The sequence below is a fragment of the Hemitrygon akajei genome, chromosome 4 (assembly GCF_048418815.1).
Source record: "Hemitrygon akajei chromosome 4, sHemAka1.3, whole genome shotgun sequence".
NCBI lineage: Eukaryota > Metazoa > Chordata > Chondrichthyes > Myliobatiformes > Dasyatidae > Hemitrygon > Hemitrygon akajei.
In genome coordinates, this window is record NC_133127.1 from 177,726,251 (window position 1) to 177,752,321 (window position 26,071).

Sequence of the window (26,071 nt, forward strand, 5' to 3'; positions counted from 1 at the left end):
ATTGCTTTAATCCTGCGTGCCAGGCAGCAGTGGTGCCAGAATGGGGTGGAGATGGGTGCGGATAAGGGAAGGCTAACTTACGAGGGAAGTTTGATGGCTCTGGGCCTGTACTTGCTGGAGTTAATAAGAATCAGGTGGGGGCTGAGATGGGGGATTTCATTGAAACCTATCGAATATTGAAAGGCCTAGATAAAAGACATGGAGTGGATGTCTCCAATTGTGGGAGTGTTTAGAACAAGAGCCTATAGCCTCAGAAAACAATGATGTCCCTTTAGAACAGAGATGAAAAGGAATCTTTTTTCAGCCAGAGGGTGGTGAATCTGTGGAATTCTTTGGCACAAAAGGCTGTGGAGGCCAAGTCATTTGGTATAAAGCAGAGGTTGATAGGCCCTTGGTTAGTAACATCATCAGATTACAGGGAGGAGAATGGGGTTGAGAGGGATAATAAATCAGCCATGATGGAATGGTGAAGCAGACACGATGGGCCAAATGGCCTGGTTCTGCCCTTATGTCTTATGGTCTTGTAGGAATGCTTGTTAAAATGAGGCAATGCGCACTCCCTCGCTGAAACTCACTTTAGCTTTTCACCACAGTCAATCAGCAGGCTCAAAAAAAGATGGAAATCCTGGGAATTCATTCCCATTCTTGTCATGCCATTTGGGATGCAGGCAGTACTTCAGCCTGTGTCATGGGCAGGGATGCTGCCTCTAACTTGTGACCATTAGCTTGTCCCCAAATCCTTAATTTCAGTGCCCTAAACCAAACCCCACAGACCATCAAATGAATCAATCGAACTGAACTAAACTGAATTCTCCTGGACTCCTGGGTTGACGTTGATATTCTCAAGTGTTCCTTTTTGCTGTTTGTGCAACTTGTTTTTTATGCATTGGGTTTTTCTAGGAACAGGTTCCACAGTGTTTCTTTGTTTTATGGCTGCCTGCAGGAGGATGAATCTCAAGAGGTGTATTCTGTATCCATACTTCAATAATAAATGCACTTTGAATTCAAGACAATAAGGCCAGGAGAGGGCATCCAGCCTGGCATTCAAAATGGTTCTGGGTGATCTCCAAAGGCCTGAGAAGCTTACCCACCTAATGAGTTATCTGCCACAAGATCCTGGGAAAGAGAAATCCATTGCCCTCTGCAAGAAGAGATTCTCATACACCTAAGTTTTAAACCTCTTGAATCTTTATCCCATCATTGGAGACTACACTGAAAACATTGTCTTAGAAAGGATGTATTGTCATTGGAGAGAGTCCAGCAGAGGTTCATGAGGATGATTCTGGGAATGAAGTGGTTAATATACGAGGAGCACTTGGCAGCTTTGGGCCTGTACTCACTGGAATTTAGAAGAATGTGGGTGGAAATTCATTGAAACGTATGGAATATTGAAAGGACGAGATAGGGTGGATGTGGAGAGGATGTTTCCTCTGGTGAGGGTATTCAAAACTGGAGGGCACAGCCTCAAAATTGAGAGGTGACCTTTTAGGACAGAGGTAAGAAAGATTTTTTTTTACCCAGAGAGTGGTGAATCTGTGAAATGCTCTGCCACAGAAAGTGGTGGAGGCCAAATCTGTGGGTATATTTAAGGTAGAAGTGCATAGTTTCCTGATTAGCCAGGACATCAAAGGATAAGACAAGAAGGCAGGTGTATGGGGTTGAGTGGGATCTGGGATCAGTCTCGATGGGCTGAATGGCCTAATTCTGCTCCTATGGTCTTAGCATGTTCCCTGTTTCAGTAAGATCACTGGTCGATGTTCTAAACTCCAAAGAATACAGCTCCAACCCATTTAGCCTCTTGTTGGGACACTGTTCACCACCTGACCCTTTCTATTTCCTCTGGGTGGACAATTCAATGCATGTGAATCGATTCCAGTAGCTCAGATCTTAAATTGAGGCATTTGAGTCTGCTTTTACCATCAAACATTTTTCTGCAGCTTTCTTTCTCCCGGCTAAAAGAAAATGTACAGAGGAGGTTAAATGATGGACAACTTAGGCTCTCATAACTCATTACTGATAGGAATCCAACCATTCAGTTCTATTAGATTATCCTTTAGCATTATGACTTACTGCGATCTCAGAAACATTTTCTGATTTTGGCCCAGATTTGAAAGCCCATTGGTCTCACTAATGCTCTGTGGTATTTTATTTTCAGCATAGACAACATTTCAGAGTCAAGCCTTTAATACAAGAAAAATTGCTCAAATAGTCCCATGCATTCTGGTTCCTATCAGATTATCTCTTCCCACCTTCATTTCCCACTAATGTTATAGAATATTACAGCAAAGGATGGGGCATCTATACTCAGTGGCCCAGTATTAGGTACACCTGCTTGTTAATGCAAATATATAATCAACCAAACACGTGGCAGCAACTCAATGCATAAAGTAATGCAGATGTGTTCAAGAGGTTCAATTATTGTTCAAACCGAACATCAGAATGGGGAAGAAATGTGATCTAAGTGACCTTGACTGTGGAATGATCGTTGGTGCTAGACAGGGTGGTTTAAATATCTCAGAAACTGCTGAACTCCTGGGATTTTCACGCAAAACGGTCTTTAGAGTTTACAGAGAAAAAGAAAAAAACATCCTTTGAGCTGTAGTTCTGTGGGTGGAAACGCCTCGATAATGAGGGAGGTCAGAGGAGAATGGCCAGACAGGTTCAAGCTGACAGAAAGGTGGCAGTAACTCAAATAACCAAGCCTTACAACAGTGGTGTGCAGAATATTATCTCTGAACATACAGCACGTTAAACCTTGAAATGGATGGGCTGCAGCAGCAGAAGACCACATCAGGTTCTACTCATGTACCTAATAAACTGGCCACTGAGTGCGTCTCACTTGGGTATGTGGCTCTTTGAAAGTGTTCTGCACAACTCCTCCAAATTAGGCTTCATCTCCCTTTCAAAATGAGTATGAAATTACTTGCCATTTTCTTGTCAGTTAGTGTTCCCACTATTAAATGCACTCACTGAGATATAGCTCTTGATTATTTTCTCGCACTTCTGCTGACTATTTTAAGTTCATAACCTTCCTACTAGCAAAACAGTTTCTCTTCACTTACTCTATCAAATTCCCTCATAGTTCCCTTGTTCTATGCAGAACTACTCCATCATGAGACCTCTGATCTCAGCATGAAAAACCCGACCTTCATCCCTGGTCTAGAGGTGCCAAAGCACAGGATTGTAAGAAGCATCAGATGTTTTTAGACTCACCCAACTCCATCATCAGCACAAGCCTCCCCACCATCGAGGACATCTTCCAAAGGCAGTGACTCTAGAAGGCCATATCCATCATTAAAACCCCACCACCTGAGTCATGCCCTCTTCTTACTAGTACCTTCAGAGAGAGTGTTCACGCAAGACCTGAAGACCTACACTCGATATCTTAGGAACATAAGGTGGAGGGTTATATGGGGGGGCAGGGTTTAAGGGTCAGGACAACATTGTGGGCCGAATGGCCTGTATTGTGCTGTATTATTCTTTGATTTTTAACAAGTTCTTCCCCTCAGCCAACAGATTTCTGAACAGTTCATGAACAATACCTCACTATTCTTCTTTTGCATTACGTATTTATATATGTGTATATGTACAATACTGTGCAAAGGTCATAGGTATCCTAGATTTTTGTGTGGTCTCAGATGGTATGGTCTCCACAGAGCCCTAATCTCAAACTCCTCAAGGCTGTCTGGGATTATCTGGAGACATAGAAGCAAAAGAGACAGCCAAATCTGCAGAAGATCTGTGGCAAGTTCTGCAAGATGCTTGGATAAATTTAAGTGATTTTCTTATAAAACTGAGCAACAGTGTACCTAAGACAACTGATGCAGTTTAAAAGGGTGATCACACCAAATATTGATTTGATTTTGTCTTTTACTGCTCTTTTTTTTGATATTTTTGGAAGAATCTTCACTTTTCAGATTTATTTTTACACGTGCCCAAGACATTTGCACAGTACCGTATGCTATATAATCCTCAACAGCATAGGTGCATCACAAGACCCTTTGCTTAATCCCCTGATCTACTCACTTTACACTTATGACTGTAGATAAGCACAGCTCCAATGCCATACTCAAGTCTGCAAATGTTGTCGGCTGAATCAAAGGTGGTAATGAATCAACATATAGGAGGGAGATTGAAAATCTGGCTGAGTGGTGTCATAACAACAACCTCTTACTCGATGTCAGAAAGACCAAGTTGCTAAGTAGACTTCAGGAGACAGAAACCAGAGGTCCATGAACCTGTCCTCATCGGAGGATCAGAGGTGGAGAGGGTTAGCAATTTTAAATTCCTAGGTGTTATTTCAGTGGACCTGTCCTGGGCCCAGCATGCAAGTGCAATTTATGAAGAAATCACAGCAGTGCCTCTACTTCCTCAGGGGTTTGTGGAGATTAGGCATTGCATCTAAAACTTTGACAAGCTTCTATAGACGGGCAGTGGAGAGTACGTTGACTGGCTGCATCACAGCCTGGTATGTAAATACCAATGCCCCTGAATGGAAAATCATATGAAAAGCAGTAAATACAGCCCAGTCCATCACAGGTAAAACCCTCACAACCACTGAACAACATCCACATGGAACACGGTCACCAGTAAACAGCATCCATCATCAGGGACCTCCATCACCCGTGACATGCTCTTTCCTCACTGCTGCCATCAGGGAGAATATACAAGAGCCTCAGGACTCACACCACCTGGTTCACGAACAGTTAGCATCAGCCTCTTAGACCAAAGCGGATAAATTCACTCAACTTCACTTGCCCCATCATTGAAATGTTCCCACAACCAATGGACTCCCTTTGAAGACCTCTTCATCTCATGTTCTTGATATTTATTATTTATTACCGTTGTTTTCTTTTTGTATTTGCAGCGTTTGGTGTCTTCTGCACTCTGGTTGAATGCCCTATTGGGCAGTCTTTCTCTGATTCTGTTGTGGCTATTATTCTATAGATTTATTGTGTAAGCTCACAAGAAAATGAATCTTAAGGTTGTATATAGTGACATATGTAACTTGATAATAAATTTACTTTGAACTTTGTATGCATGCATATATTGTTATTGTAACAGTAATTTATAATGCCTGTTCTATACTGCTGCCACAAAAGAACAATTTCACACCGTTAAGTTAGTGACAATAAACCTAATTCTGAATCTGATTCTGGTATCATTCTGTGCACCTGATCTAGTGCCTTACCTTCTTATTAACTATTCTTCAGTCTGATTGGCCTCACTTGTCTCCTAGCTGGCAACAGCCTGAAATGTAACATCTGAGAGAAATCCACAGGGAAGCATAGCAACACAACACTGTCCGCCCACATGAATATGGTATATAAGACTCTGAGCGTTTTTCAGCTCTCTTCATTGGGAATGGGAACACAATGATCACGAAGCTATGCCATTAATCCAGAAACCTATACTAATTATCCGGAGACTTGGTCAAATCCCTCCACAGCAACTGCCAACTTTAAGCTCAGTTGCATCAATAAATTAGCATTGCAAAAGTAACATTGATCATGAAACTTCTCTGTTAGTTATTAAACCCAGCAATGTCTCCTGGGGAAGAAAACTTGCCACCCGTACCTAGTGTGAGCAAACGTGACCAAAGCAATATGGCCGAATCTTAACAAATCTCATTTACATCATTAATTAGAGATACAGTACAATAACAGGCCCTTCTGCTCAAGAGCACATGCCACCCAATTACACCCATGTGAGTTGTTAATCTACTAACCCCTACGTTCTTTGGAATGTGGGTAGAAACTGGAGCACCCAGAAGAAACTACACAGTCATGGGGAGAACGTACGAACTCCTTACAGAGACAGTGGCGGGAAACGATCCAGTAAGCCACCTGGCTCAAGTTAGGGACAGACAAATGCTGGACCTAATGGTGCTGTTTTCATCTTTTAAGTACTGTAGTTTAAAGAAGTAATTGAAATCTAGTCCAGCAGTATGTGTATTACTTATTTTTACTTCCTATTTGAAACATTTTATGTTTGTCATTAGAATCATATAGTTTTACAGCAAGGAAACAGGTCTTTCACGTTGTCCAAAACACAAGAATGTCTGCAGATGCTGGAGGAACTCAGCAGGTCAGGCAGCATCTACGGAAAAGAGTTAACAGTTGACATTTTGGCCCGAGACATCTCTGGTCTCACCCTGAAATGTCAACTGTTTACTTTTTTCCATAGATCCTGCCTCAAAGTAGTCCCCATATACTACCTTGAGGTTAATTTTCTTGTAGCAGGCATCCACAGTAGAACAAGGAAGTACAAAATAGAATCAGTGAGAAAATACACACAAAGACTGAGGAAGACAATCTGTACAAATACAAATAACAATAACAACAATCAAGTGACAAATGTCATTCATCAAACTCTTGCTTTAAAATACAAATTCATAAAGGAAACCATACTTTACTATAAATACAAGCCTGTTCCAGTTTCCGAGTCAGAACCCCACAAATTATATAATGACTGATCTGTTATTACAGATAGGACAATCCATTATAGCCATCTGGATATAATATTACAGGATAAACAAGCAAGGACAACTTACTTAAGAGATACAGCCATTATAAACATACATGACTTACAGAAATCAATATGTGAGTGAAAAACACCAGAAATATGCTGAATTAAAAGAGAAAATTGAAAGACTTCGGAACATGAACAGGGTATACATTGTCTCGATAGTAATATCCACAATTGGTATCATCCCAAAGACACCACACAATAGCATTGAACAATTAGGGATACACAGCAATATCTATGTAAATCTACAGAAAGCCACAATACTAAATACCACTGGAATAATTCGAAACTTCCTAGCAATTAAGAAATGAGTGTGCTTGGCTACGCCCGTACCTCAGGTTTTACCAGCTTGGGCTGAGAAAAAATAAATAATAATAATAATAATAATAAATACTTGAGTAAATAAATAATACTAACAACATGAGTTAAGATCTTAAGACATTTGGCCTATCAAGTCGGTCCACCATTTCATCATGGCTGATCTGTTATCCTTCTTAACCACATTCTCCTGCTTTTTCCCCCATAACCTTCAAATCCCTGACTAATCAAGAACCTATGAACCTCTGCTTTAAATACCCTGGCCTCCACAGTTGGCTGTGGCAATGAATTCCACTGATTCATCAACCTCTGGCTAAAGAAGTCCCTCTTCATCTCAGTTCCAAATGGAAGTCCCTCTATTCTGAGTCTGTGCCCATAGGTCCTAGACTCCCCAACTATAGGAAACATCCTCTCCACATTCACGTTATCTTGGCTTTTTAATGTTCAATAGGTTTCAATAAGATCTCCCCTCATTTTTCTAAGTTCCAGTGAGTATAGGCCCAGAGCCATCAAATGCTCCTCATACGAAAACTCTTTCATTCCCAGAATCATTTGCATGAACCTCCTCTGAACCTTTTCCAATATTAACACATCCTTTCTGAGATAAGGGGGCCAAAACAGTTCACAATACTGTGCTCCAAATGAGGCCTCACCAGTGCATTATAAAGCCTCAGCCTTATATTTTTGCTTCTATATTCTAGTCCTCTCAAAAAGAATGTTACCAGTGCGTTTACCTTCCTCAACCACTAACACAACCTTCAAGTTAACCTTTAGGCAACCCTGATGAGGACTTGCAAAGTTTCTCTGCACCTTAGATTTTTGAATTTTCTCACCATTTAGAAAATAGTTCATGCTTTCATTCCTTCTACCAAAATGCATGACCATACACCTCCCAACACCATACTCCATCTGTCATTTTGCCCCATTCTCCTCATTTTCCTAAATCCCCCTACAGCCTCACTGCTTCCTCAACACTACCTGCCTCTCCACCAGACTTAGTATTGCCCACAAAGCCATCCATTCTGTCATCCAAATCACTGACATACTGTGTAACATAAAAAGATGCGGTCCCAACACCAGCTCCTGCAAAACACCACTAGTCATCAGCAGCCAACCAGAAAAGGTTCCCTTTATTCCCACTCTTTGCCTCCGGCCAATCAGCCAATCCTCTTTCTGTGCTAGCATCTTTTCTGTAATACAATGGACTCTTATCCTGTTAGGCAGCCTTATGTGTGTCACCTTTTCAAAGGCCGTGTAAAAATCCAAGTACACAACATCCACTGATTCTTCTTTATCTATCCTGCTTTTCACTTCCTCAAAGAGCTGTAAGGTTGCTGGTGCATCTATAGGTTGTGCAATCAGTTCAGTTTTGAGGTGAGTGAGGTTATCTGCATTGATTCAGGAGCCTGATGGTTGAAAAGTAATAATTTTTCCTGAACCTGGTGCTTTGGGACCTAAGGAACATATACCTCCTTCCCTATGGCAGTGGCAGGAAGAGAGCACAGCCTGGATAGACTTTACATGCAATTCTACCCCCCTCTTCTACATTTAACAGTTGTCAAAATTCAATTTCATTTGCCATTGTCCTTCTATTATTTTATAATATTGTATATTGACTGCCCAATACTAACCCAATTGTTTCACTTAGAATACTACAACCTACACTGAAAGCATCTGAATTACTTTCCTAATGAATCCAACTTTGCATCCTCTCATTACAGTATTCCATGTGTTTCATTCTGAAAAATAACCAAGAGAAATCCAACATCATATAAGTATTGAAAGTTTCAAAAGGAGGGAGAGTGATGAAGGAAGACCAATATGTGTGCAAGAAAGATTAGGGATCAATCCCTATCCCCCACGAATAAGCAAATCGCAGGGCAAGGCTCGGACAATACTTTATTGCAGTCTACAGAAATGGCAGCCACACGGAAGCACAAAGTTTCTGCTTCATGTTGCATGCAGTAGGTGGTCAAGCCAATACTTTGTCAGGGCTCCGTATCCCGATAAACAAAGAAGGATGTACCATTTTGTAAAAGTACCGTAAAGGAGCAGCTTCTCAAAAGTCGAGTGTTACAATGAATGGACATCACAAGAAAGAAAAAGCAAACTCCTGATCTGCGCTGGTCATAAACACAAGAGATTCTGCAGACGCTTTAAATCCAGATCAACACACAAAATGCTGGAGAAACTCAGCAAGTTAGGCAGGAGCTATGGAGAAGAATAAACAGTTGACACTTGAAACTGAGACCCTTGAAGTGTCTTTCCCCAAAATGTCAACTATTTATTTCCTTCCATAGCTGCTGCCTGTCCTGCCGAGTTCGTCCAGTATTTTGCGTGTTGATCTGTGATGGCTCTATTTCTCTGTGCCGGTTCTTCAATACCCTCAACTCCCCAAACTTTCAAAAAAAAATCTATCACAACTTAAACCATATACTTCTAACCATAAGTTACCACATTTTTATTTAAAGATACATTACTCTAACAAGCCCATCCAGACCAATGAGCCCACGCTGCCCAAATACAACCAAGTGACCAATTAACCTACTAACCTGTACATCTCTGGGGTGTGACAGGAAACGGGAACGCCTGGAGGTAACCATGCGATCATGGGGAGAACATCCAACCACCTTACAGACAGTGGTTGGAATTGAACCTGAGCCACTGGCACTGTAAAGCATTACTACGCTACCGTTCCACTCCACAATGATTTCGTCTCCACCACCCAATGGGGTAGAGAACCACATCAATTCACCACCCACTATGCAAAGAAATTCCTACACCCTTTCATTTTATATCAACGGCCCTTATCTTGAAACCATATGCCCTCATTTGAAATCTGAGCAGCTTAACCACTTGACCACATTTCACTTTTCAGTGTGTCCTCTACCCTTAAAGTCTGGAATTGACAACTTTCCTTCTTTGCAGGTAAGCAGCAAGTAGGACATTGCCACTCAACAGCAATGTTTCGACTCAATTTGATGTCAAAGTGCTCCAAAAACCATTATGCTTACAAAAGCAGTATTTCTCTAAGCAGGCCTCTATAGCTGCACTCCACTACCTCTGACAAAATAAAAATGATACTGAGTTTACTCCTTACTTAAACCAATAGTTAATTGGTGGTTAAGTATTTTGGTTCACATAATTATTCCTATCGTACTTGCATGTATATAATGTAACAGACTGATGTTCATTCTACACTTATGAGTCACTCGTTTCTGGGATAGGACTACATTCTAAAGGAGCCCAAACCAAAGATAACAAGCATTTAATTTCCTATTTTTAAGCCACGGGTTATTTGAAAATTCTCATCGCGATGGTGTGCTAACAGGATATTTCACCACGTGAGGGAATCCAAGGCTGTAGCTTCTGAATGAGGGATCTTCCGCTTAGATTAGGAGGTATTTCTTCCCTCATGGGATCATAAAGCCGTGAAATTCTCTGCCCGATATTGGTGCTGGCTTATTATCACACGTACCAAGATACAGTAAAAGATTTTGTTTGTGCGCTATCCAGACTGATCATTCCATGCAGAAGTACATCAAAGTAATAAAAAGTAAAACAAGTTGCAGAATATTGTACTATAGTTACAGAGGAAGTGTTAAGGTAGACAGATACTTTGTGAGGGCCTTGTAAAGGTAGACTGGAAGATCAAGTGTTCATATTTCAGCAGACAAGAGGTCTGTTCAGGAGTCTGATTCACAAATTATGATAGAAGCTGTCATGAGCCTGGTGTTATGTGTTCTCAAGTCACTGAATAATACAGCACAGACAGTCATAGTCACTGAGTACTACTGCACAGAAACAGACCCTTTCACTCATCTAGTCCGTGCCAGGCTGATCTTCTGCCTCGTCCCAACTATCTGCACCTGGATCATATCCCTTCCAAATCCCTCCCAACCATCCACCACTCCAAACTTCTACTGAAAGCTTCTGTAGCTGACGCCCACTGGGAGAGGGGAGAAGAGAGAATGGCCATGGCAGCTTTGTTGCTTCATTCCCCAAGACAGCTGGAAAAATGTAGACATCGCCTGGTTTTTGTGATAGCTGAGGAAGCTGAATTTGAATAGATTCAAGGCCAAGGCAGACATGAGTTTGGCCCTTGATGAAGTTAGTGAGTCAGGAAACTAATGGCAAAAGGCAAGTACAGATTGACCATGATCTTAGTGAATGGCGGAGCCGATCCCCGAATCCATATGGGCGACATCTGCTCTGTTTGCTGTGAGTTCTTGAAAAGCTTTTTATTATTTCATTCAGAAACTCAAATAAACTCTTTGGTAGGCGCAGCTTTGAGCAATGCCTGGGGATGGAAGCTGTTGCCTTCTTGAATCAAACCCTACTAAAGCATAAGTGGGCAAAGAGCCCAGTGTGGCACCTGCAGAAGGAAGAACTGAAAGGAAACTGACCAAGCTTCAACCTCCCCAGAAACAAGCTAGCATATCATCTGGCCTTCAGCAAGTTAATGGATTCAACCACTATGCAAATGATGTAAGAGTCCTTGCCAGGTGGGGACAGATTAAAATCTGTACAGTCCCATCACATGTGCCATTATACTAGTTATTGGGTTATTTATCTGATTCATGGTGCACCTCTCATGCACGTGAGTAGCACATTTAGATGAAACAGATGCACCATGGAAAGCATCCTATCTGAATGCATTGCATTTTGGTGTGGCAACTGCTCCGTCCAAAACCACAAGCAACTGCAGACTTGCGGACACAGATCAGTGCAATATGCAAATCAGCATCCCCTCCATTGACTCCAAGTACACTTGCCACTGTCTGGAAAGCAGCCAACATAGTCAAGCACCTCACCCATCGCAGTCATTGCCTGTTTTCCCCTCCCTCATCGGGCAGAACGTACAAAAGCCTGAAGGCACGTGCTACCAGGCTCAAAGGCAGCTCTTTTCCCCATGGTTACCAGACTCTCAAATGGACCACATTTGTGCCAAAGGATGAACTTTTGATCTCTCGATCTACCCGACTGTGGCCTTTGCACCTGATAAACTGCACCTTCCCGGTTCCGCATCCTGCATTCCTTTGACCACCGCGATGTGTGATGGCATCCAGAACAGAAAGCTTTTCGCTCTATCTTAGTACACGTGCTAATAATAAACCAATACTAATCTGTGATGTTGCAGAACACCGCGATGGAAGTTTCTGGAATGATCAATAGAAGAAAGTGCCAGAGGACAGGGTGGACCTGGGGTCTCCGGTGAGTGTGCAATAAGCAGCTCTATCACCTGCTCTATTATGTCATATCCTTGACTACTTTATAAACCGTGTTACCGCAGGAACCGTAACACATCGGATCGGAATTACCCCATTCAACCAATCGAGTTTGTTCTGCTATTCCATCATGGCTGATTTATTATCCCTCTCAATTCCATTCTCCCGCATTCTCCCCAGAACCTTTGACACGCTTACTAATCAAGAACCTATCAACCTCCACTTCAAGTATAACCAATGACTTGGCCTGTACAGCCTGATTGTTGCAATGAATTGCACAGATTAATCACCCTCTGGCTAAAGAAATTCCTCCTCATTCCTGTTTGAAAAGGATGTCCTTGTATTCTGAGGTTGTGCCCTCTAATCCTGGACTTCCTCTCCATAGCAAACATCCCGGCTATATCCACTCTATCTAGGCTATTCAATATTTGACAAGATTCAATGCAATACCTCTCATTCTTCTAAACTCCAGTGAGTAGACCGAGAGATATCAAACGCTCTTCACATGTTAACCCTTTTCCTCTTCTCTCTACTACAGTAAACCCAAACCCATTGGGTATTCTTCTGCCTACATCCTAACTCACATTATCTGCTTTTCTCCGGGGCTGCTGCCCAACTCCGCAACACCCCTGTGACTTCTTTCAGACCTACAAACCTTCGCTTTTCCAATTCTAGGCCAGCCGAGGTGCTAATTCTACCCACTGAACCTCTTGAGCTGATTCAGATGGAGCAGGAGAAAAACGGTGAAACTTCAGCACAAAATAACTATTAAAATATGCCTTGTTAATTCCACATTACTCTATACTGGTCTTCCCGCTGTACATTAGATAGATATGGAAAATAAAGTAGGATGAATCCATTAGTTTAAGTCTTCAATTGGGCTAATTTTGATGACATGAGACAGAAACATCCAATAATTGATTAGGAGAAACTGTCAGCAAGCAATAGGCTACCTGGCAAGTAGGGTTTTACAAGTGAGATCAGGAGAGTTCAGAACCAGAATATTCCTGCTGAAGTCCAGAGCAAGGATTAGGGAACCCTTATTTATGACTAATATTGAGGCTCTGCTCAGGAAAAAGGAAGCATGTGTCAAGAATAGGCAGCTGGGATCAAACAGATCCTTTGAGGAGGGAGATGAAGGTGTGCATTTGAGAAGAAAAGTCAGAGTGAAAAAGAGCCATTAGATATGCTTGGCAGATATTAGAAAGGAGGATCTTAAGAGATTCTGCAAGTATATTAAGGCAACTAGACAGCGAGTAGGTCAGATTAAGGATGTGTGGTCATCTACATTTGGAGCCATAGAGGATTTGAATGAGTATCTCTCACTGTGAAAAACGACAGAAGCTAGTGAGTTCAGAGAAAAGCACTTGTATCCTGAAATATATTGACAATTCGAAGGAGGGGGTTTAGATGGTCTTGAAGAACACAAAGGAGGAAAAAAATCCCTGTGGCCTGACCAGTAGTAGTCCTGGAAAGTGTCATAGAGCACTATAGCAGAAACAGACCACTTAGTCTGTGCCAAACTATCATTCTGCCAGGTCCCACTGACCAACACCCTGGACCACAGCCCTCCATACCCCACCCATCCATGTACTTGTCTATACTTCTTTTAAATGTTGCAATCAAACCTATATCCACCACTTCCATGGACAATTTCAAACCAGCTTCTGTTTGAAGTTCACCTTAAATATTTTACCTTTCACCCTTAAATCATGACCTATTTCTTGCCTTATCCTACCTCACTGGGAAAAGCCTGCTTGCCTTTACACTATTTATACCCCTCATAAATTTGCTTACCTCTATCAAGTCTCCCCTCATTCTCCTACAGCCCAGGGAATAAAATCTTAACCAATTCAACCTTCCCCTCTAAAACAGGTCCTCAACTTCCAGCAAAAGCCCCATAAATTTTGTAGATGTTGTGAGAGGCAAGAGATGAGATTGCTGGGGCCTTAACAGAGATATTTGTATCTTTCTTAGCCTAAAGTGAGGTAGCAGAAAATTGGATAGCTAAAATGTGCCTTTACTTAAGAGGAGTTGCAAGGACAAATCATGGAACTGCAGCCAGTGAGATGGTGAGAAGGTCAGTGGAAGGGATTGTGAGGGACCGATTTATTTGTATTTGTAAAGTTACAGAGTGATCAGACAATTAGCATGGCTTTGTTCATGAGAAATTTTGACTCACAAATTTTCATTCAGACTTTTGAGGAGATGACCAAGAGAACTGATGAGGGCAGGGACAGTAGATCCTACCTACATGGACTTTTAGCAAAGCCTTTGACGGAGTCTTGTGTGATAGTCTGGTCTGGAAGATGAAAATACATGGGACCCAAGAAGAGCAAGAAAATTGGAAACAAAATTGGCTGGGTGGTAGGAGGCAAAAATGGTTGTGGTCTCGATTCAAAGACTCAAAGTACATTTATCATCAAAGTCTGTATGCAAAATACAACCTTGAGGTTCATCTTCCCACAGACAGCCATGAAATGAATAAACACCATGGATCCCATTCAAACATCAAACAGTCAACACGAAAAAAAAATAGCAAATCACACAAAAAGGCAAAATACAAGTAAAAATAAAACACAATATAAAACATCAAATCGTGAATTCATTGAACCAGTCTAAGAATGTCCAGGTTAGTTCAATTTCGTACTGTGCCGTTCGTAGGCCGCAGAGCCAGCCTGCCCCGTGCAAAATCGCTCAAAACAGCAAAGGAGTAACCAGAGACCACATGAACTAGAGTCCAGAGCACAAACTGCGTTGATTAAGCCTCTCCCAATACACAAGAGTGCAGCACCATCCTTCAGCAAGCAGTGTGCGAGGGGGAGAGAGACTGGTCAAAAGATGATGAAAGGTCTCAGGCTGAACCAGCAATGCTTTATTCATCTCCATAGACATTGCCTGATCTGATGAGTTCATCCAGCATTTTGTGTGTGTTACTCTAGATTTCCAGCGTCTGCAGAATCTCTTGTGTTTGTGGTGGAGGTTTGCTCTTCATATTGGAGACCTCTAATCAATGGCGTGCCACAGGGATCAGTGCAGATTACTTGTGGTATACTGTACACACAAGATGCTGAAGATGTCATGATCAGTAAGTTTGCAGATAGTACCAAAATTTGAGCAGTGAGTATGGTTGTCTAAGTTTACAACAGGACCTAGATTATCTGAGAATTATGCAAGAGAATGGCTGATGGAATTTAGCTTAGGAGTTGGAACCTCATGTTACAGTTGTACAAATCACTGATCAGGCCACATTTGGAGTACCCTGTGCACTTCTCATCACTACTTTATAGGAAGTGAGGGATTAAACTAGACGGTGCAATAATAATTTGCTGGAAGAAACCGTAAGATATAAGAGCAGAATTAGGCCACCAGGCCCGTTGAGTCTGTGCCATTTCATCATGGCTGATCTGTTTCCCTCTAAGCCCCAATCTCCCGCCTTCTCCTCGTAACCCTTCATGCTCTGACTAATCAATAATCTATCAACCTCTGCCTTAAGTATAGCCAATGACTTGGCCTCCACAGCTGCCTATGGCAATAAATTCCACAGATTCACCACTTTCTGGCTGAAGAAATGCTTCTTCAACTCCGTTCTAAATGGATGTCCCCCGCCATAGGAAACATCCTTTCCACGACCACTCTAACAAGGGCTTTCAACATTTGATAGGTTTCCTGGTGCTAAAAACTCGGCAGATTGAGCAGGATGGTGGGAGGAAAGAAATTGTTGACGTTTTGGGCCAAAACCCAGCCTCAGGGCTGAAAGTGGAGAAGAGACATGACCAGTATAGAGCGAAGACCATACACAGGGTAGGTAGTCACAGTCCTTTTACAGGATAGGAGAATCTAAAACCAGAAGGCATAAGGTTAAAGTGAAAGGGGAAAGGTTTCAAGGTGATCTTCAGGGCTTACTTTATTCTATGCAGAAGCTGCCAAAGATGGTAGATGGAGGTACAATTACAATATTTAAAAGTCATTTAGACAGGTACATCAATAGGAAAGGTTTAAGGAGATATAGGCCAAAAGCAGGCAAATATGATTAGCATAAGTAGGCACCCTGTTTGTATTCATAAGTTGAGCCAAAGGGCCTTCATTTGTGTTGTATGACTGTATAAATCTATGAAAAATTGGCAGTTAGAAAAAAAAAGACAACCTATATCCAAATAACTTTCCTTGAAAAACCTGCAATACATTTTGATCCATTTACTAAAATGACATAGAAACATGGAAAATAGGTACAGGAGTAGGCCATTCGGCCCTTTGAGCCTGCACCGCCATTCAGTATGATCATGGCTGATCATCTAACTCAGAACCCTGTACCTGCTTTCTCTCCATACCCCCTGATCCCTTTAGCCACAAAGGGCCATATCTAACTTCCTCTGACATATCTAACTGACAAGATGATCTGGAGGTGGAGTGGAGTGATGATGGCGCTAAACAGCAACTCCTTTGCTCGCATCTTCGGAAACAGCTCTATTTCCATCTTTAATATCTTTACTTTTCCCTTTCAGAGTTCTTTTGAAGACCCTGACCTGGAGTTACACACTAACTGCGATTCTTTGTGGGAATGGGGTCCGCTCTCGAGATTTCATGATTGGCTGTTGTTTGGCACACCAAAGGCTCGGCCTAAGAGTCCGGCTCGGATTTGGAAGCTGGGAACTCGGGGTTCTGAAGACCGGCAGGTCGAAGGTCGCTATCACGGCAAGAGGCCCGTGTGTTATCAGGGGGAGCCGGCATATCTGCAGCTGCATGCCCAGAGACACGTGATCTTTGGGCACAGAGCTCGAGAAAAGTGACGTGGTGGACTTTTAACATCATAAATCAGCAAGTTGTTTGTTATGTCTCCCAGCTCGCTGTGAAAACGGAGACACCTCTTTCTCCCTTATTAGAGAGTCTGTGTCTTTGCAGTTGCTTTGCTCACTCGAGTGCTCAGTGGCGGGCGCCATTGCTTTTTTTTTGCCGGTGGGGGAAGGGTGTATCGTTGCTTGCTGCTGCTTAGACGGACGCGGGAGGGGGGAGCTGGGGGGGGGGGGGAGACTTTGGGGTTCCAACATTTAACTGTCGTCCATTCTTTGGGGCACTCCTCTGCTTCCGTGGATGGTTGTGAAGAAAAAGCATTTCAGGATGTATATTGTATACATTTCTCTGACATTAAATGTACTTCTGAAACCTCTGAAACTACTCATATAAAGCTATGTCAAAAGCACACCAACCAAATCACTTTGTTAAAAATGACTGAGGTAGACGAGGGTCCCATTGTGACGTGAAGCAGCTGTGAACCATCGAAGGGACATACTGTTGTCACTGGCACAGGTACAGAACTGGTAGCACAAGATGGTCTGTCATTTATACACAAAGCCTAATGTTTATTTCCTTTGTAATATCAGCTCCTGCCATTTATAAGCAGTTGTTTCAAATAGCACTCAAGATTAATTTCTACCCCCAGGACTTGCAATTAGTGAAGGTTATAAATAAACTGAAATAGCCATGTAACAAAATCATCTGTTACATGCAGATCTTGAACCCAGTTTGAGGCATCAAGGAAATAATATATTCTTCTAGCTGCAGTAATATGGCTTGGTAAAGACCTCTCAAAATCCTTGCAATATTAAGGCACAAATAAGCATATAAAGTTTGTTTTGAATGTGTGCAAACTTAAATATAAAAATTATTGTCTCTCATATATTTTACAAACAGATCATTTTTCAAATATCTGCCTTTCTTTTTCCATCAAGCTATTAATTATACTACATGTATATTTTCACTACTCCCTTGATATGCAGGGAGTCGAAATGAAAAATGTTTCATCATTACACCAAATCCATCAAAATAAAGTTCTCAGAGAAAGAACAGTATTTCTTTCTATTAGTATTAATTTCCAAATCCTAAATTACCAAGTTGTAGAATGCTTAAAACAGTATTAGTTTCAGAATGACCACATTTCAACGACAGCTGTGAAGTTTTGAATACACACATATTCAGGATATATTATTTTAGAACAACTGCAATTCTGAAGCAGTATTACTTCTCATATTCCTTACAAATATATTTCCTATATTGTTGCAAATCTGCAAAACCAGATTTCTAAACAGCAACTAACTTGGCAATGCCCTTACTTTCACAGGAAGTATAACTTTGGAAAACCTAAAGCAGTGCTACTTCATGTGCTTTAAAACAAGTGCAATCGCGGAATTCGTCTATTTTTTTAAAAAAAACAGATGTTCTGAAGGAAGTCTGCCTTTGCAATGTAGCCATTCCAGATCAATTGTTTTTTTTTTGAAAATATGGATATTTGAAAAAAACTGATTTAAAATTGCAAGCATTCAACATCATTTTGTAATACTTATATTGCAAAAGTAGGATTAATTATGCAAGCAAAATCTAGATGCCTGAAGTAGCATTTGAGAATACTTGTACTTCTAAAACATAACTATTTTTAAGCCAGTGTTAGTTGGGAATGGTTTAGAATGAAATCCACGCAACCCAACTTTCCGCTATTTTCAATACCTAAATAACATATAATTTTGAAACACCGGTATTTTTATACTATTTTCAAAGACCTGGATGGTTAAAATAGGTTTAATTATGGAATTATCTGTATTTCTAAAGCAGTATTAATCTGGAATGTCTGTACTTTTAAAATAGGTACAATTTTGAAACACTTGTAATTTTAAAGCAATCTTTTGAACGCCATTCTTTCCAAAGTGTGTTTAATTATATAAACTCGAATTCTAAATCAGTATTACTTAGGAATACTGATATTCCAAATTTTCACCTGATTTAGGAATACAATACATTCATCCTGTGAAGGAGAATGACGGGTGACTTGATGGAGGTGCACAAGGTGATAAAATGGATAGTTTTGAGTGCATAGCCAGACTTTCTTTCCAGAGCAGAAATGATGTGTTAATATTCCTTTAGCAATACAGGTATGCCATTAGCACACCCCTTTAGAAATACAGGTAACTCCAGAATAATATTCCTTGAGAAATACAGATACTTAAAATAATAATTTTAAAAATACCGTTATTATTACACTTGTTTTGGAAATAAAGGTATTCAAAAATAGTAAGAAATATATAATTATAATAATATATAACGTTCCAACATTATACCTATTTTAGAAATACAGGTGTTTTTAAAAGTATTAGTTCTCAGTGCAGTATTTGTACCCAAAGGTGTACCTGTATTTTTAAAGGTATTTCAGTTCGGAAAGCCTATACCTCTAAAACTCATGTCATTTTCGAATGCATTCAATTCTAAACAAGAACTACTTTTGATCACTTCTCTTTCTATAGCTGCACTAATTTCTGTACTATTAAGAGTCCAGAGAAGACATGGATCCAGGATGCTCCATAGATTGAGAGGGAATGTTTTATGAAGATAGGTTGAGCCAGCTAGGGTTTTTCTCTTTGGACTGAATGATGATGAGAAGAGGTGTACAAGATGATATGATGGAATAGATCATGTGGATAACTAGAGACTTTTCCCCTCAGGGCAGATAAGTCTTATACTCGGGGCATATTTTTAAGATGAGTGGACAAAGTATAGGGGTTAAGTATTTTACAGAGTGGGAGATGCGTGGATTACCTTGCCAAGAGTGGTGGTAGAGACATACATTTAGGGGCATTTGAGAAAACTTTAGGTAGACACAAGCAATGACAGAAAGAACGAGAGTTATGTGGGAACAAAGGGTTTGATGGATCTTTGTTTAAAGGGTTGGCACAACATCGTGGGCCGAAGGGCCTGCACTAAGCTGTAAGTTCTGTGTCCTTAATGTGAGCACAATGTTGTAGAGTGATTTGGACACCTGCTTTCTCTCGCTGAGACAAGTACCTGCAGTAGATGAGGCAGTCCATGTGATTGATCTCCTGGTCGGACCTGTACCTCCTGTAGTCCTCCCACAGGTCTTTGAATGCGGTCACTGCGAGGATGAAGACTACGGGAGCCAGGGCTAGCTCGGGCTGGAACGCCCCGACGACGGGCACAAAGTTCAGCAGGGCGATGAAGACGAAGTAGACGTTGGCGAAACGGTGGAACTGCTCAAAGAGGTTCTTGGGGAGGAAGGAGAGCAGCGAGTACTTGGTGGTCTTAAGCCGGTTGTCGGCGTGTCGGCGCACCGGCTTGTCCTGCAACAGGTTGGAACGGACACTCCGGCTTTCTGTCTTCGACACCTTGCTCTTGCGAGACAGCTTGCAACATCCCCGCCAAATGCTTTCTTGGGCCATCGTGAGCCCTGCACCGCCACTCCACCCGCCCGCCACCTTGACCACCAGCAGCACAGATAAACTCATGCACCAAACCGCAAGAATTGAAACCACCACCAAAAATGCAAATAAGCAGCTACCAAGATGGCAAAGCGTGCAACAACAAAAAAAAAAGTTGCAAAGCAAATAATCAATCACCAACCAAAATCAGAAAGCGTGTTAATAGCACTAATATTGCAAGGTGCGTAAATGTTACTGGCTGTAGTATGTGCGGAACTATCACCGAGATCGCAAAGAGCTATCGTTCACAAGGTTGCAAGATCCAATGTGTAAGCAAGGCATCCAGATACAATTATCACCAGCAGTGAGGGGCAAAAGCATATCAGCAGGATTACAGGACTGAAAATATCATCAAAACTCCGGCACGTCCAACTATCTGAAAGCCCGCCACTGTCCCAAAACGCAGCCAACACATGTCGTCCTGCCACTTCATCAAGTGCTGTTCGTCAGCCACACTCTCATTCTTTCCCCCAGAAATAAATTATTTCCTCTTTGTGGACTTCTTGGCAGTTCTTCGTCCCTGCGATCTCAGACTTCCCACTTTCTGCCCTTTCATTTGGACTGTATAATGAACGAAAGTCTGGAATCAGTAATGCACACAACGCAGAGCGAAAAGAGGAGGGGTGGGGATGGAGGAAGAGAGCTCTCCTAGGTTAGAGGCGTTGCTCCTGACGATAAATTCGCCGTTTCCGGTCTTAAAAAGTTGTGGAGAGAAGTCGTACGGTTCTGAACGCGCCTCCGCCGGGTTTCAAGTGTGGTAGACCCACACAATGAGAGTGTTCGCACCACAACTACACCGCCACGCTATCCACCCTGCAATAGTTAGGGTCTGGCCGGATTCTCGGCAGCACATCCCTCTCCGCTTTCCACTCATGCCTCAGCTTTATTTTCCTGTCTGTAATATCCAATCCACATATTTAAACATAATACCACAGTTGCAGACTTAAGTGTTCTAGCAAAACCTATAGACTGGATTAAAATTGTCTAGCAAAACCTATTGACTGGATTAAAGAAAACACACAACGGTAGTTTCCTGTCATTTGCTGTCTTGGTTTTGTAGCCATGGTAGCGTAAAACAAGGGTAAAAGCAAACGTGTGCACAGACCACGTTTGACAGGAAAATGTCTTTCATAATGATTTCTGTTTCGTTTTCTGACTAAAGTTCCGATCCTGATTACACTTTTCTTCGGGGACTTTTTAAAAAAAATATAACTCACCCACATGGTCTGTCTCGAATTCAGCAGACACTCCACAACTCAAGCTGTCTCAATAATTAATGCTTTTCGAAATATTTTTAAAGTCGTTGGCATGCAAAAATGTCAATATTTTGTAGCAGGTATCAGCGGAAAATACTTTTTAAGAACAGAGTGTTAAAGATTTTTTAACTGTCAGACACTGCTATTTAGTTGGGACATGCTCCCATCATTAAAGGAATTCTGTTCATTATACTACCGCACGCTATTCATTTACACTCAGTGTACGCAATACAGTCTGTATGTTTTTTGGTCTTCTGCTGCTGTAGCCCTTTCACTTCGTTTTTTTATATCAGTGTACAACCATTTTAATTCCTATTCCAATTCCCATTGCTATATGTGGAAATGGTCTTATCTTGCGCCATGATGAGGCTGCCCAGGGTGGAGGAGCAATGCCTCATATTCCGTCTGGGTAGCCTCCAACCTGATGGCCTGAACATTAATTTCTCCTATCAGTAAAATCCTTTCCCTCTCCCTTCCCTCTTCCATCCCCCACGCTGGCCTCTTACCTCTTCACACCTGTCGCTCCTTCTTCCCTTTCCCCCATGGTCCACTCTCCTCTCCCATCAGATTCCTTCCTCTTCTGCTCTTCACCTTTCCCACTCACCTAGCTTCGCCTATTACCTTCTAGCTATCCTCCTTCCCTGCCCCACACCTTTTTTATTCTGGCGTCTTCTTCCTTCCTTTCCAGTCCTGAAGAAGGGTCTCAGTCTGAAATATCGACTGTTTATTCATTTCCATAGATGCCGACTGATCTGCTGAGTTCCTCCAGCATTTTCTCGGTGTTGCTTTGGATTTCCAGCATCTCCAGAATTTCTTGTGTTGTTGTAATACATGGTTATTTGAGTCACTGTCACCTTCCTGTCAGCTTGAACCAGTCTGGTTATTCTCCTCTGACCTCTCTCATGAACAAAGTGTTTTTGTCCACAGAACTGTCACTCACTGGAGATTACTCTTTTTTTTTGTTTTTGCACTCCATAAACTCTGGAGACTGTTGTCCAAGAAAAATCCTAGGCTTCTGAGATCCAAACCACAATCATTCCACAGTCAAAGTCACTTCTGATGCTTGATCTGAACAACAACTCAACCGCTTGACCATCTCTGCATATGAGCACATGTCGGAATAACTAAAGGGATTCATCAAAGACTTTTGAGAACTGCAAGTTCAGTGTGTCTGAACAGGGATCAGAGGAAAATGAGTTTTGAAAGTGAAGTCAGTCCAGAGTGATTGGCAGAAAGGTGCAATCCTTAAATCTTTGACACCAGGCTCTCTGTTGGTCAGTCTGTGTTCAAACTGGCGAACGAGGATTCAGGCAAAAACGATGCAGAGGCAGATTTGCTGGCTAACAGATCATGTGAGTAGTTGCACCTCTTTAAACTTCTTCCACTCCAAAACAGGGTTTTCTGGACATCTTCTGCTTGGTTCCCCAGTTGCCGGCAACGGTGGTGGTTTAGAAAGTCATGCAAACATTTAGAAATGTTGCAGAAAAGAGTGAGGTATTTTCACATCTGCATTTATTTTCACCAGCCACCTGGCTGGCGAAGTCAGTTCGGCTTTCTTTCTTTGGCACCCTGCCCTTGCTATATATTGTCATGGACCACAGACCACCCTTTGGACCACAGCTGGTCCTTCCAGCTGTTGAGCTGAAAATGCATGTGGATTAAGCTGCCTTTTCAGTGTATGGAATGAGTGGGAACGTCTCCAAAGCAGCAAAGCATTGTTTTGGTGGCAAGGCTGAGAAACGTGGCAAAGTATGAGAAGGCAAAGGCAACGTTGTTGCTAGTGCTAGGACGGGAGAGAAGTGAGAGGCTGGTGTGAGCATTTGGTGCTGGCGTTGTCCAGTTGAGTGAGCTGCTGGACAGGTAGCCTAGGAGCAGATGTGGAAATCACTGAGGAGATATAGCATTAATGGGTCATCATTTTTGTGGCATTTGAACTTCTGCATTGTGGAGTCCACATTATCTCAAAGCGGTGTGTAATTTAATTTGTTTATTATTGTCATGCGTAATGACTTTGTTTTGTATGCTCTCCATACAAATTACTTCATCACATTAGTACATCGACACAGCAAAAGTAAAAAGCAAAAACAGTTTTCAGAATCACGTTGACGATCAACGCAGGTGCACAACTCACAGATACGTGCTTAGCTTACCGCTCTACTCTCTCTATCCTCACGAGTGAGAGGCTAAGCACAGCTCAGATAGAATTTATAAATTCACGGATGATACCACTGTTGGTACAATCCCAGATGGCAACGAGGAAGCCTGCAGGAGTGAGATAGACTGACTGATTGAACAGTGCCGCAACTGCATCCCATTCAATGTCAACAAGACCTGGAAGGGGCATTCAGAAGGACATGCACAAGTCTTCATTGAGGAGTCACTGGAAAAGCTGAGCAGCTTTAAGTTCCTGGGAGTCCATATCTCAGGGGATCTGGCCTGGGCACAACATATTGATGCAATCACAAAGAAGGCACACCAGTGGCTCTTCTTCATTAGGAGTTTGAGGAGATTTGGTATGTCAACAAAGACTCTTGCAAATGTCCATAGATATACAGCAGAGAGCATTCTGACTCTGGTATGGAGGCTCCAATGCACAGAATCACAAGGGGTTGCACTGATTTCTAGACTCAACCATTTCCATTACAGAAACAACCTTCCCCAACATCAAGAGTATCTTCAGAAGCAGTGCTTCAAAATGGCAGAATCTGTCATTAAGGACTCTCTGGGACATACTCTCTACCATCAGGGAGGAGATAGAGTGGCTTGAAGACCAATGCTTAATGCTTCAGGAACAGCTTCTTCCGTCCACCATCCGATTTCTAAATGGTCCATGAACTCATGAACACTGCCTCATTATTCCTTTCTTTTACACTGCTTACTTATTTTGTAATTTATAGTAATTTTATGTCTTTGCATTATACCTCTGTCACAGAACAAATTTCGCACCATATTAGACAGTGATAATAAACTTGAATCTGTTTCTGATTCTGAATATAGCAGTACAATTACAGAGAAGATGCAGCGCAGGCAGACAATGAAGTGGAAGGCCATGACGAGGTAGAAAGTGAGTCAAGAGTCTATCTTATCATTCAAGAGGAGCATTGAATAACCTTATAACAGCTGGATAGACGTTGTTCTTGAGCCTGGATGTACATGGTTCTAAGCTTTTGTGTCTCCTTTTTCATAAGAGGTGGGAGAGAGAGATTGTCCAGGGTGGAAAGAAGCTTTGGTTATGAAGGCCACTTTAGTAAGGGAGCAAGCAGTGTAGTCAGAGTCCGTGGAGGGGAGGCTGGAATTTATGACATGCTAAGCTGTGTCTGCAGCTCTCTGTCGTTTCTTGCAGGCTTGCCGAGAGCATTTGTCATACCAAGCTCTGAGGCTTCTGGACACGATGCTTTCTCTGATGCACCTACAAAACCTGGTGAGGCATGACAGGTTTATCAATTACAGCACGGAAACAGGCCATCTCGGCCCTTCTAGTCCGTGCCGAACGCTTACTCTCACCTAGTCCCACCGACCTGCACTCAGCCCATAACCCTCCATTCCTTTCCTGTCCATATACCTATCCAATTTTTTTTAAATGACAATATCGAACCTACCTCTACCACTTCTACTGGAAGCTCATTCCACACAGCTACCACTCTCTGAGTAAAGAAATTCCCCCTCGTGTTACCCCTAAACTTCTGCCCCTTAACTCTCAACTCATGTCCTCTTGTTTGAATCTCCCCTACTCTCAATGGAAAAAGCCTATCCACGTCAACTCTATCTATCACCCTCATAATTTTAAATACCACTATCAAATCCCCCCTCAACCTTCTACGCTCCAAAGAATAAAGACCTAACTTGTTCAACCTTTCTCTGTGACTTAGGTGCTGAAACCTAGGTAACATTCTAGTAAATCTCCTCTGTACTCTCTGTAATTTGTTGACGTCTTTCCTGTAATTCACTGATCAGAACTGTACACAATACTCCAAATTTGGCCTCACCAATGCCTTATACAATTTTAACATTACATTACATAACATTATATTCGTTTCAGATGGGAGACACTGTAAGACCACTTCATTGACCAGATCTTGGAAGATTGTGAAAATAGAGTCTTTGCAGAGATTGTGGAAGCTCTGGCTCTGGAGAACTACTTAGAGATATTGAGTAACACAACATAGAAAAAGGTCTTTTGGATCTACTCAGGTGCACCGATTACAAATTGAGCACCCGTCAAGAAACTGCTGTAATTTTTGATAACCTTCTTTACTACCTACACCACCACCATTTTTAGCAACTTAAGACCATAGGACATAGGAGCAGAATTAGGCCATTCAGCCTATTGAGTCTGCCCCACTATTCCACCATGGCCGATCCTGGATCCCAATCAACCCCATACACCAGCCTTCTCGCCATATCCTTTCATGTCCTTACTGATCAGGAAACTATCAAGTGCCTTAAGTATACCCATGGACTTGGCCTCCACCACAGTCTG

At 42.0% G+C, this 26,071-nt stretch overlaps 1 protein-coding gene across 1 annotated transcript in view; it reads right to left on the reverse strand.

The window, feature by feature from the left end:
- The window catches only part of atp10a (ATPase phospholipid transporting 10A), a 228,939-nt gene extending 207,533 nt beyond the window's left edge, over window positions 1–21,406 (reverse strand). Inside the window, exon 1 of the mRNA XM_073044103.1 lies at window positions 19,905–21,406. Within this exon, the coding sequence (XP_072900204.1) occupies window positions 19,905–20,362 (458 nt within the window). The 5' untranslated portion in view covers window positions 20,363–21,406. The remainder of the gene's footprint in view (window positions 1–19,904) is intronic.
- Between the last annotated feature and the right edge of the window lie 4,665 nt (window positions 21,407–26,071).